The following is a 12120-nucleotide window of genomic DNA, read 5'->3' as shown; positions in this document are numbered from 1 at the left end:
TAAGGGCCCTGGGGTATTAGTTCTACGGTGCCCCCGTGTGCCACCTCAAATTGTTGTTTTCACATGTTTTCTTTTTCTCTTTTTATTCTGTTACTATAAACTGGGATTTAATTGACAATTATCTGTTGTTTAGTCCCAGAACAAAAGTGCACTGAAGTATAAAGACAAAGGTGGCCATATGGTGGTTTTCACATATTTCTTGACTCATACACAACGTCGCATCAGAGACGCCATATCCTAATTGGAACTGTGCTTCCTTTTGTATAACATGTTTTTCCATTTGTATGTCTTCCTGTCACAACCATTAGATACCGAACGAGGACCATTTGGGGTTCCAGCGAGACAGTTTAGCAAAGAGAGTGTCATAGAATGCACGTTTCAGAAATGAATATAATAAATGCTACACACATGCTATATACCAGATTAAACAGCAACATCTGGGCAACATTACCATGAAAGTCATTTTTGACACACTCCAAACACAACTATACACAACTAATACAAGCAACTAGAAGATGTACCACAACATCACGTATTTGTCGCCACGAGTCGGAGAGCTATGCAATCCGCTTCGATTTTTCATCACAAAGCTAACGGCTACCGTGTTCCTGCTAAACACTGCTCCTACGTATGTCCTGTGTCTCTTTCCTCTGTTTCCTGGAGAAGTGGGGGTCAACCTAACTTGTGGAACCCCGGGGGGAGGGGGTCAGACTTTTGGCGAATGGAATTTTAGGCTTGGGGGGTGCGCTGCGTTTTTTCGATTTTTACTAGCTAAAGACTGTCAATCAACACCAGGCTTTCACTACTGCATTCGTAAGACTCTGACGCTTCTAAAATGGTGTCATTTTCTAAAATCATAGGCTTCATGAGCTCCCAACACACACATGAAGACTGGAGCTCAGACGAGAATCATCCATGGTTTACAGCCTTAAGGTGTGTTCACACCAAACGCGACGAACGCGGCGAGATTACATACAAAGTCTATGTACAGACGCGATGAACGCGATGGCGCGGCGCGTTTGGTGCGGCGCGATTGACGCGTCAAAACACCGAATCGCCCCAAACGCAGATGTTGAAATATTTGAACTTCTGCGGAAAAATCACGTGACACTCCAGCGCGATAGCCTATCAGCGTTGAGTAGCTCCCCATGTCATCAGTGAAGTCTTGCTGTTGTTGAATCAGGAAATAAATGCTGTAGCCGCCATGTTCACCCAGAGCTCTACAACCCCTCATATCAGTAGAGACCGGACCAAACTATGTGTAGACATGTGTGTGTGTAAACCATATGGTACAAACAATGAAATAGACGCTACCGTATTTACGTCTATACGACGTTATCGTGAGTGTTGATGGAGCTGCTATAATGTTAGCATAGCCTAGCACCGATCAATCCGAGCTTCATTGATAAAACAAGTACAAATCGGCATCATTACGTAGTTATTTCGGGGTCCCTTTTTGTCGGTTTATTATCACAGCAAAGTCAGTTTATTGTGTGTTCATACAGCTGTAGTAAACAGCCGACGTGTGGCTCGCTAGATACAGTGAGCTCGATGAAATCCACGGAGCTCCTCCGGACTATGTTATGAACCAGACATGACGGCGTTTAGTTCCCCGTGATATCTGGGACTTCCACAACACGTACTGAGCAGAAATAGAGGCTATTTTTCTACTGTTGATGGCGGACAGTTGAACAGCTTTCAGGCCAATAAGCCGCGCCCCCTCTCCGGCGCGTCCAGCGCGTTTCACGCAATGCACGTGAATGAACACAAATAGTCCCCAACGATACCGGCGGCGCGAATCGCGTTCATCGCGTCATTCGCGCCGCGTTCATCGCGTTTGGTGTGAATACACCTTTAGAGAGGATTCTGGCACTCAAAATTATGCCAAACTGCTGTATTAGGATAGATTGAACACTATTTGTGATAAAACAAGTGAAATATATAGTTATATAGTATATACAATTAGAATATAACAGCTTTGGGAATTGACCTCTCCGTACATAAACCTCTATAACTTTGGCCTGCTTCACTTTATCAAAGCCAAAAACATTTTTGAGACTACTGACATGTGCTATGATTTGGGAGAGTTTTCTGGCTAGCCAGGGCCTCATTTCAAAAACTAAATATCAATAAAAGTGATTTTTTTTCAGGCAAACCTGAACATTTTCAATTTGAGCTGTGTGCCATCTTCATTTAGTATTAACCAGTAACATATACACTGATATTCACACATCTGATCAAATCTCACAAGTGTTTCTGTTATTATAACATCAAAATGATTCAAATAGACCTTGTAGTTACAGAACTAGTCTTTTTGGTATGGGTATGCAATTTCCGAGCAGAGGTCTAGAAATAGGGCGAGGTACCCAAAGGTTTAAAAGAAAAAATAGCCAGAAATCCCTCATTGGTGTAACGACTTTAATTGGAGACAGATTGATTTGTACATCGTAACCATGTTCATAAAGTGCAACACAGAAAAAAAGCTCAAACTATCCAGCTTTTTCCTCCCTCCTTAAATACTTAACTTGTATTTATATCCCAATATGAAAATATTTTACCTGACCATTCCTCGTGGAACACATAACACGTCAATTTAAAGCAAAATGACATACACGCACAGTATGTGAAAGTCTTCGCCTTCATCGAGTGCACATTTCAGCCAGGTTCCATTTCACCACGCAGGAGTTTGGAAGGTTAGAAAGGTGAAGCAGGGTGTCCTTTAAAGAGAGAGAGAAGTCCCGCCCCTTTCGGTACCTTATTTCTGAAAAAATACGTTCGTCAATGGTGAGAGACAAATATGATCGTGTTTGAATAATGCCATGAATATAATGTTTGGCAATTTAAAAGATCATTTTTTTGTCATAAAACTGTTGAAGTATAAGACTTTTAAAATGCTTAATTAGAAAGACTACACACCCAAAGTTTGCTGAAGATACGATGCCTGTGTGTTTCGTACTCACACCAACGGGTCTTGTGTAATTCATGGCACAATTCAAACAGGATAAAAAAAATAATTTGTCTCTCGCCATTGACTGCCAGACATATTTTTTCCGATATTAGGTCCCATGGGGAACACTGGAAGGGGCGTGACTTAGCCCCTCTATTACCTATGGGGGAACACTTGATGTCTTTTAAAAGGGACTGTGGTGAGATTCAGTTGAGTGAATATGATCCAAAATGTACTCTCTGGAATACATGATGTGAAGGAAACTATGGCAGATAAGAGTTTTTCCCTAGGAAATGAGAGAGATAGAGATATATATATATATATATATATATATATATATATATATATATATATATATCTATCTATCTAGCAGGAGAATAATTCAAAGGGACACCTCGAAAACAAACAAATTAACCACCTCATAATGTTTCACTGTTACATTTTAAATACATTTTTAAATTAGGGTCATTTATCCTCATTTTGGTGGCAATTCATCATCCCGTCTCTCCATCTCCATCCTGGCAGGAAAGCGAATGAACATATTTCACAAAATGTCAAACTATTCCTTGTAACATCATTATAAAGTTTGCAAAAAAAAGATCTGAAGTAGCGTATCTGTACTGAAGCTTTTTTTGAAGCACTTATTTATGTATCAATATTTCTACAACAAGTGCTGATTTATTAAGTTGTCGACTCCAACCCCAAATCCACTCACTTTTTTTTTTTTACAAACAAAAACATTAACACATACAACAGAGCAAATTCAACCATCACACAATAAGCCTAAAAACACAACATAATCACCAAGCGTTCAAAGCAAAAGCACCGTAAACAATCGCAACTCAAACTAATGAAGTCAGCTGATAGTCATTGCTTCAAACTAGGAGGTTCTGTAAATATTCATACATTTGTGAAGGGAAAGAAACATCGTTTCACACGGTTTCATTCCAGTTTAAATGTGGAATGACCTTACTGTTAACTGTACACACTTTTCATGTACTCTACCAAAAGAAGTACACATCCTTTAGGAGGATCAACTTGCACACCTCACCACTTTGAAGAAGCACAAAACACATGACAGGAGTGCAGAAATGATATGAACACATCAACATAGCTGGATCCTATTTGAGGTCAATAAATGTACCCTGTCTACAGAACACGTGAGCAGCCATTTGTCTCATGTGTGATGTTAAAAGAAGAGAAATAAAGAGAACAAAATGGGAGGAATTTCTTCATTTTTAACATTTTAACCCTCAAAACAAAGAGGTTATTGGATCATCAGGGAACACTGAGGATGCTTATTGTGAGAACCAGCTGACAACAACAACGAACAGGTCCAGAGAATGTGTGTAAGATGAGAGAGTCAATATTAGGAACAAGTTTATGTTGACTGAATGGTCCCTGTGACCGGCAAGCTTTTAAGTGCAAACACTATATCCAAATCCCAAAAACGTTTATGGGGGAATGTTTTCATCAACTAATCTTCAGTAGATTATACATACAGTACAGTGAGAGGTGTGTGGATACCCTCTCTATGCTCCAGTGATATGGACATAAGTTACAAAACAACAATAATATTATTATTAATAATATGCTATACTGTATATTTGAACCTGAATGAGCACAGATAATCACTTTGTACCCAGCTCAAGGATCATGATATACTTGCTTTTTACCAACATGAACACATGGACATGTGGCTCCAACGCAAGCAGCATTGTTCACATGCTTAACTGCCTACAGTGCTAGTCAATAGGGGTAGATGTAATGCTATATAACAATATCGATATATGTCACAAGTAAGTGGATTTTCCAATAACATCTCTGGGAAATCAATTGGCAAAGTGCATTGATTTGCAACAATGCCCGCAACACCTTGCCAAAGACAACAGTACACATTTAAAAGATGGTTCCCTCTTTAGAATAGGCTGAGTCCGGACCCGGCTGAACACAATCGGTACTGCCAATTTTGAGACCCGGACCCAAGATAAGAACAGAAGACTGCCTTGCCAGACTAATGCAACGTATTACTGCAGTCTGCTGTTTTCTTCAATTTTCTACAAATTAGATTTGAAATTAACCAAACTCAACTGGCCTAAACCCTATTTCAAGTGGGCCTAGAGTTCTGCTAGGACCCAGGCTATTTGCTAGCTGAACTCTAAGGCAGGTCGGGTCCAAATAATCCTTGGCCAACTCTGGAAAGTCTTCATTTGATATTAAAGATTTTGCACAATGTAAACATGATTTAACGTGGCGGCACTCCACGAGTTTACCATTTGTTTAGTGTTGAGGTCATGGCAAAAAAAGCAGCGACTAGCTCTCTCTTAGCTTAGCTACATCTTATGGAATGTGTAGTGACAATTTTTTGAGGATGCACACAACAGAAGGGATCCACCATGCTCACACAAACACACAGTTAAACGGAAGTATAGCAGTGCTCTGAGCGGTTTTGTGTAACTTAACTTCTCAGTGCAGATCTGTATTCTTGATATTATATCGCTGCTTTGTACTTTATCAGTGTCCCAGATAAAAGGCATAAGTAGCATTTCAACAATGATTATTTTCATGTGGGAATCTTTACCTCTGCGAGCCACTGAGCTTATATGAACTGTCAAATCTGTTACATTACTTTTGAGCATAGAAGTGGAAATGTTTAGCTTTTGACGGTACAGCTTTACGTTAGCATGCTGTGTCACATTAAAATACAAATTTGTCATTACTTAATACTTCTCTTAGCTTTTCAAAAGAAATGGAGCAGTGCCCTTTGCAGGCTGCAGAGGGACTCAATTTTGGCAAATGCTAAATGCTACAAGTAGCTCTTTTGAGACTTGAGGAACACCGCTCTGTCCTTGTCCCTCTTAAATTCCTATACAAAGCAGCTGCCCTGCCACTATCAAGACCTAAGCTGAAAGTAATACTACAGACAGTGTGTGTTTGATGCTCCAGTACAATATCCCAGAGAGTTAGCTGGAATGTCTCCTTAAATGGCCTTAGAGAGGATTGATCTCAATCCAACTGGACCAATCAAAGGAGAGATGGGGGGAAAAGGTGGAGGCAAAAAAAAAGTTAGATGAGCAGAAATGAATTTCTCTCTTCCAGTCTTTCCTCCGCTGTAATTTCTTGTTTTATCTCATTCTCTCTCTTTTTCTCTTCTTCCTCTCGGTCTGTCGGTCTGTCTGTTGTCAGTAGCGTGTAGAGTACCAGTCATTGTCAGTCATCTGAACGAGTTCGTTGACCACGTCTAGCAGGTTGTAGTTGTATTTCTTCAGCAGCCGCTGGTTCAGCGGCCGATCCCCAAAACCCATTTCCACCAGCACGGCCATCATGGTGTCCTGGGTGGATGCATCCACTGGAGGCTGCAGAGAAACAAGAAACATATTGACCTAGGCGCGGCAGGCCTAGCTTTGGATTTCTCCACATGTTGAAGCAGTGTGCATGGGGCTGTCGTAATTAATCAAATGTTTTGTGATAGTGTGGTGACTCTCAAAACCACGATCGATGTTAAACTAATAGTTCACATTTTAGGATTTGTGGGAGACATTGGCTCTGATTGCAAAAGAAAGTAGTGCTTCTTAAAATTAGATTGAACAAATCGCAATAATACCCTGTTAAGAGTATCGCAATATATTTAATCGTAACCCCTGTATCATGATACGTATCGTATCCCCAGATTCTTGCCAATACACACCCCTAGATGTTAGATATAAAATGTTTAAAAGAAGAATGTGATGTGTTTACGACTTACATATTCAATGTGTAGTATTGTGCTGTGTGTAAGCTCTATTTTATTTATACTTCATTTCTTCGTTTATACTTCAGTAAACCCCAGCCACTCCTTTTCGTGACAAGAGTAATGTGCGCCAGTGTCCCGTAAAAATAAATGTAAGTGTAGACCTAAACTGACGTTATCCATAATTCACAGAAGTAGGAAAATGTTGTATCGGCTCAGCCTTGGTATTGGAAGATATATAATACTGAAGGACTCTGATTGGGATCAGGGCCGGAAAAAAAAAAAGTAGATTGGAACGTCCCTAGTCGAGACTTTAAGACGACCATGAACTTGTTAACAACATGAGGTATGATATAAGATTGCTAGATATAAACCGCATGCTGACCTGTGTGGGACCTTGTCCAGTGAACAGAGCTTTGTAGGCAGACGCAGCTACTGACAGAGCTCCTTTCACCAGGCCGCTGGTGAGGCCTGGGTGCCTGAGAAGCGACAGTAAAGAAGTTACGTTCAAAACGTGACTGCTATGTGAAAGCCTTGGCTCCATCTCCAATTCAGCACTTCTACACAAATTTTGACGTTTTAAATGAGAAAATCTGTGTAGATTTATTGTCATGTTAATAACAGTGCTAACAAGCTTGCTAACTGACTGTTGACAGTTAGCAAGCTTATTGGTTCAGATACAACTTTTGAAATAATTAACGTATAATATTGAGAACTTAATGCCAGCGGGTACAAAATAAACCAGAAGAAAAAATAATGAAAATCTGGTGCTTTTGTGACTAGCGCTAGCATGTTCCGCCTAGCTAGTGCGTTAGTGGTTAGCTCACCAGCTAATAGTTCACCAATTAGCCGCCACCACCATGATTTAGTAAGCTAGGGGCCTTGATGCAGCCAGCAGTACAATATGGTTTGAATGTGTGTGTGAAGGTATGAGTGTGAGACCTGGGGTCCTCAGGGATGTCCTCTGTGTCTTCAGTAACTTCAGCATCATCTGTCTGAGTTTGTTCAGGACCAGAGACTGTGGTACAACAAAGAAAATACATTATCCCTCAACATCTATGAAACATGTTGGTATCAGAATGAACAAGACGACACTTAAAGCTGCTGTACCTTGGTACAGCCTCACAGAGTTGCAAGTGTAGCTGAAGACTCTTAGCGCCTTTTCACATTTCAAAGTCCAAACCAAGGTTTGCGTTTTTGTTACACATTTTACATTTGTTTCGATGAGTGTTTTTGGTTTTACATTGCAATTATGCAAGCACACTAAAGAAATATACATGACATATCTGCGTCCTGACGTCGTCATCTTTGTGAGCTACCTATACTTACAAATGATTACGCTTGTGGTGTTGTTAGTTTGGCAGGTACCCTTTTAATGCCATTTGGATAAATGGAGAAAAATGAAGAGATTCATTTAGTTTCCTCTATAATTACATTTTTATGGCATTACTACTAGCAGCTCCATTGATACTGTTGCAGTGGTTTCTTGATTTTCAGGGCTCATTGCGCTCCTGTCCTTTTGCATCCCCTCTCTCTATCATCCTTCAGGAAAATTGTATTATTGACATTTAATACCCATCATGTGAATTTAAGCTATTTGTGTGTCCCACGGCTAGCTAATCGTAGCCGCTCTGCACTGCGCTCATACAGCGCTTACCACTGATAATGCCATCTCAACCCAACTTGGCAGGACGGCGTGGTCATGGAAGCGTAACAGTCTCCCTCAGGTTAACACAGTTAGCTCTGTCAGCACTGTTGCTGTTGTTGGCACTGTTTGCGCTGTTTGCACTGTTAGCTACTAACCGCAGGCTCAGCCATGTTGAGAAGCGTGTGCAGGCAATCCCTTCTGTATGGGTTTTAACTGCTGTGGTTTTGGTCCAATCACACGTCACATTAAATTGAAGACTGCTTGGCTACGAGCAAAAATATACAAATAGCTTAGCGCAGGTATTAGCGAAATAGTAACGTGCATACCATCCTCAGTTTGGTACAGTTCAGAGCCCTCTGTTCCTTCCCCAGAAGTGGCAGGGTCCACATCTGTTTCTCCACTACTCCCTGGACTGCACAACATCAAGAGCAAAAATATGTTTTGAAGTATTTACAACCAGTGCAAAAAACAGTCGGGCAGCCCCAAAACCATCCGACAAAAAAAAACAAAAGAACACGGTCAATTATTTGATCAAAGCTGCACTGTGGCGCCCAGTAGCAGAGTGGTTAAAACACATACCACATACATTTATTTCATTCCCCTTTCTCTGCCTCTGTCTGTATCTTTACTACCACTATCAATATAAAATCAAATGCCAAGAATTTGTTTTAAATAAAAATAATGAAAACATCAAAGCTGCAATTAATATTTGTTAAAAATTAACAAAAGACAAACTTTGTAATATGAAATGTGTCACTCAATAGTGGCAAAATGCGCAGCGATTCACCACCATTGTTTCGGTTTGACGGCCTGCAGCTTTACTGTTTTGATTTAGTCTCACAGGTCTCATCCAGCTTTTGTTTCCAGCAGCAACAGGCAGCTGTTTTCAGTGAAAAAGCTCTGAGAAACACTATCTGCTCAGCATCCAACAGCAGACAACAGCAGTTTGCTGGTGAACACATTGAAGCATAGAGAGCCAGGCATTCTTTCTCACGAGTTCGTGGAGACTAAACCGGAGCTAAAAAGGAGAGTGAATATTGCTGCTCCTCTATTCATCAGGTAGACGTTGCTCTGTGTCTGCTGGATGTCTAAACAGGCGACATTGATGCTATCATGTTTAACTTAACAACAAACAAAATACAAAGCTGCCTGTATTTACAGCTTGTTGGGGCAGGATCCCCTTGTGGGAACTCTTTCCGCCCCTGGTTGGCCCTCGCCGGGCATATTGGCTCTGGGGACTGGCTCTAGGTTGGCTTGGAAAGGCCCCGGACCCCGCAGCTTAGTGCTTGCCCTCTCCCCTTGCGGTGAGAGACGGAGCTCCCTGCTCCTAGCGGGACCGGGGCGGACTGTCCTCAGTGTGGCAGCAACCCACCTGACCCGTCTTGAAACCTGGACCCTAATATTGACCAAAATAATGGTGCCTATGATTTGTGCCATGATCAAGCAGCCCTACACCATCATGTGTGTCACAAATAAAAATGTTCATTAACTTATTATTGCCTTTTGCTGTTACTTAGGCCACACATTTTCTTATTGTATTGGCACTGAAACAAGTTGAACTGAAAAACAAAACACAGGCATTAAAAGCATTAAGTAATTTTATTGGTAATTAATAATACCAAAGAGTTTTATTTTTCAGAGGAACCTGTTTCAGGGCCAATGGTTCTTGTTTCAGTTCAGATCATGATTTAAATGGCAAATTAAATGTTCGATGCCACAATTTAACGTCAGTGTCCATCGGTAATATGACATAAATCTGTGGTTGTATGCTGATGAAATTAGTGCTGTATAAATAAATATTATACTTTATATAAAATGAATCAAGACAAGAGGTAAACATGGAGGAAGTGATGGTTTCATCAGCAGAAAATTAAAATGGAAGCGGATTAGAAATCTCTAATATTAGCCTGTTGAGGCCTGCTGCTGTGTTTGTATCCCACCATTCATACTGACCTCGGTGCGACGATGGCTTGAGGCGGTGCCACCACCTCAGGTGTCAGAGGCTCGTCGTCCAGCGTCTGAGACGTACAAAGCATGTCGTTGGCACTGCTGGCGCCCGACACCGCCGTCCCTGGAGCCGCCGCGGCTTCGTCCGCCTGACCAAGCTCCCCCTCTGGGGTTGAACTGCCCGGTTGGTTGGGAGATGGGGTTTCTGGGTCTGTGGGGATTTTGGCTGGGATGTCACCAGGCTGGGACAAAGCAGAGCTGCAATGGGGCAAGAAATAGGGAATTAAAGGCAATGTGACAACATACACCTTCCAGTGGCCACATTGGAAGTCCTTACCTCATTGTTTTAATCTAGTGCAATGCCCGTTCAAAACATGTCTGTTCAGAACGAGCCGATTGCTTGAGCGTGACATAATGAGGAGACCAGATGTGCTTTGTTTGTGGTTCAACAGACTGGTTTGATTGGTGGAAAGTGAAGTAAGGGGGGTGAATTTAGACTATAATAGTGAGCTGTAAGAAGTAATGCATTGGATTTGTTGAACTTGTTGAATGTTGGCTTGTGCTTATTAAAACACTTCCCGCTGGGTTGCAACTTCAATTCGCCGTCTCTTCTCGTCATTTTGCCACAACACATGACATACAGTAGTTGCACTGAGCTGTTTTGGGTCCCGAGCAAAACACCTGCCATGACATACAGTAGTTGCATCACATGCCCAACTCATGGCTACTCACGGTCAGAAACACAGGTGAATTAAACTGTAGTTCAGGAAAAAACACCAGGGACAGACTTGGACCACACACAGAATGACAGACAGAGATAACTTGCTTCATAGTCATTTTAATTATGTATTTTAAATTATAAGGCGTAGTCTGTGATTCTAATCCGATACATCTTTTGTCCGATAATTCCTCACGGTCTGTTAGCTGTTCATACACATCCCCGGCTCCCAGACCACTGCATGCAACCATTTTTTTTGAGTCCCGTACCTGTACATGGATTCCCCCAGTGGCCGGCTGGTGTCAAAGCAGTCGGGGAGGATGATGATGTAATCCTCCGAGGAGGTGGAGGAGGAGCGACTCCTTGTCCCTTCTCTCTTCTTCCCTCCCTCCTTCTCCTTCTCCTCCTCCGGCCCCTTCTCCACATGAATGTTCTCCGTGTGGGACTCCTCACCTTCAGCTGTATTGGGATCAACAATACTGCTGAGTTTCACAGGCGATACGGGTACCGCAAGGGACGCACAGTTCTGCGTCACTGCAAGTTCTTAAAACTTTTTCAAACTCTTTGAACAAGATTACGGCTATAGACCCGATCAATTGTGCACACTCTATTCATTGGGTTCAAAACTGGTATTTCTGTCCAGTTGCAGATAAAAATCAGGCTACAATAATATTTTTAGTATTCTACTATTAGAGGTTCAGATTCCAGTTGTGGCTGTGCTGGATTGATTCACATTTCTGTGATCCAAACATTTCCCTCCAGAGTTTTGTGAAACGTCGAATGTTGATTGAAAAAAAATATGTATATGTAATCATTTCCAAAATTCCCAACATGCTTTTATCCAACCAAATATTCTTTTCAATCCATATTTGCTGCCGTTAAGCTTTTCATAAACAACATTTCCACTGCTAGAAAACAAAACCTGCCAATTTGTAGAGTCCATTATTTAAACAGTAATGCGGCCGGTGCAGGCCATAGACTGTATATAAGAAGTGGACGGAGTCATTGTGATGTCACCCATTGGTTTATGGACTGCTGTTTTGAGACCTTGAGTTTGGTCATTGCCACCCCTGACGGCCATTAGAAAGAATGCACGTTTAAGGCACTTCTGGATTGGTTTCACTTTTCAG

At 41.5% G+C, this 12120-nt stretch overlaps 1 protein-coding gene across 1 annotated transcript in view; it reads right to left on the bottom strand.

Moving 5' to 3' along the window:
- Positions 1-2403: 2403 nt before the first annotated feature.
- nbr1b (NBR1 autophagy cargo receptor b) overlaps positions 2404-12120 on the bottom strand; it is a 33322-nt gene continuing 23605 nt past the window's right edge. The window contains exons 18-23 of the mRNA XM_079177375.1: positions 11260-11449; positions 10279-10530; positions 8652-8737; positions 7620-7695; positions 7063-7156; positions 2404-6303 (exon numbers count right to left, since the gene is read on the bottom strand). Coding sequence (XP_079033501.1) covers positions 6130-6303; positions 7063-7156; positions 7620-7695; positions 8652-8737; positions 10279-10530; positions 11260-11449 — 872 coding nt within the window. The 3' untranslated portion in view covers positions 2404-6129. The remainder of the gene's footprint in view (positions 6304-7062; positions 7157-7619; positions 7696-8651; positions 8738-10278; positions 10531-11259; positions 11450-12120) is intronic.

The sequence above is a fragment of the Pholis gunnellus genome (assembly GCF_910591455.1).
Source record: "Pholis gunnellus genome assembly, chromosome: 17".
In the NCBI taxonomy this organism is placed as follows: domain Eukaryota; kingdom Metazoa; phylum Chordata; class Actinopteri; order Perciformes; family Pholidae; genus Pholis; species Pholis gunnellus.
This window is presented reverse-complemented; position numbering and strand designations above follow the sequence as displayed.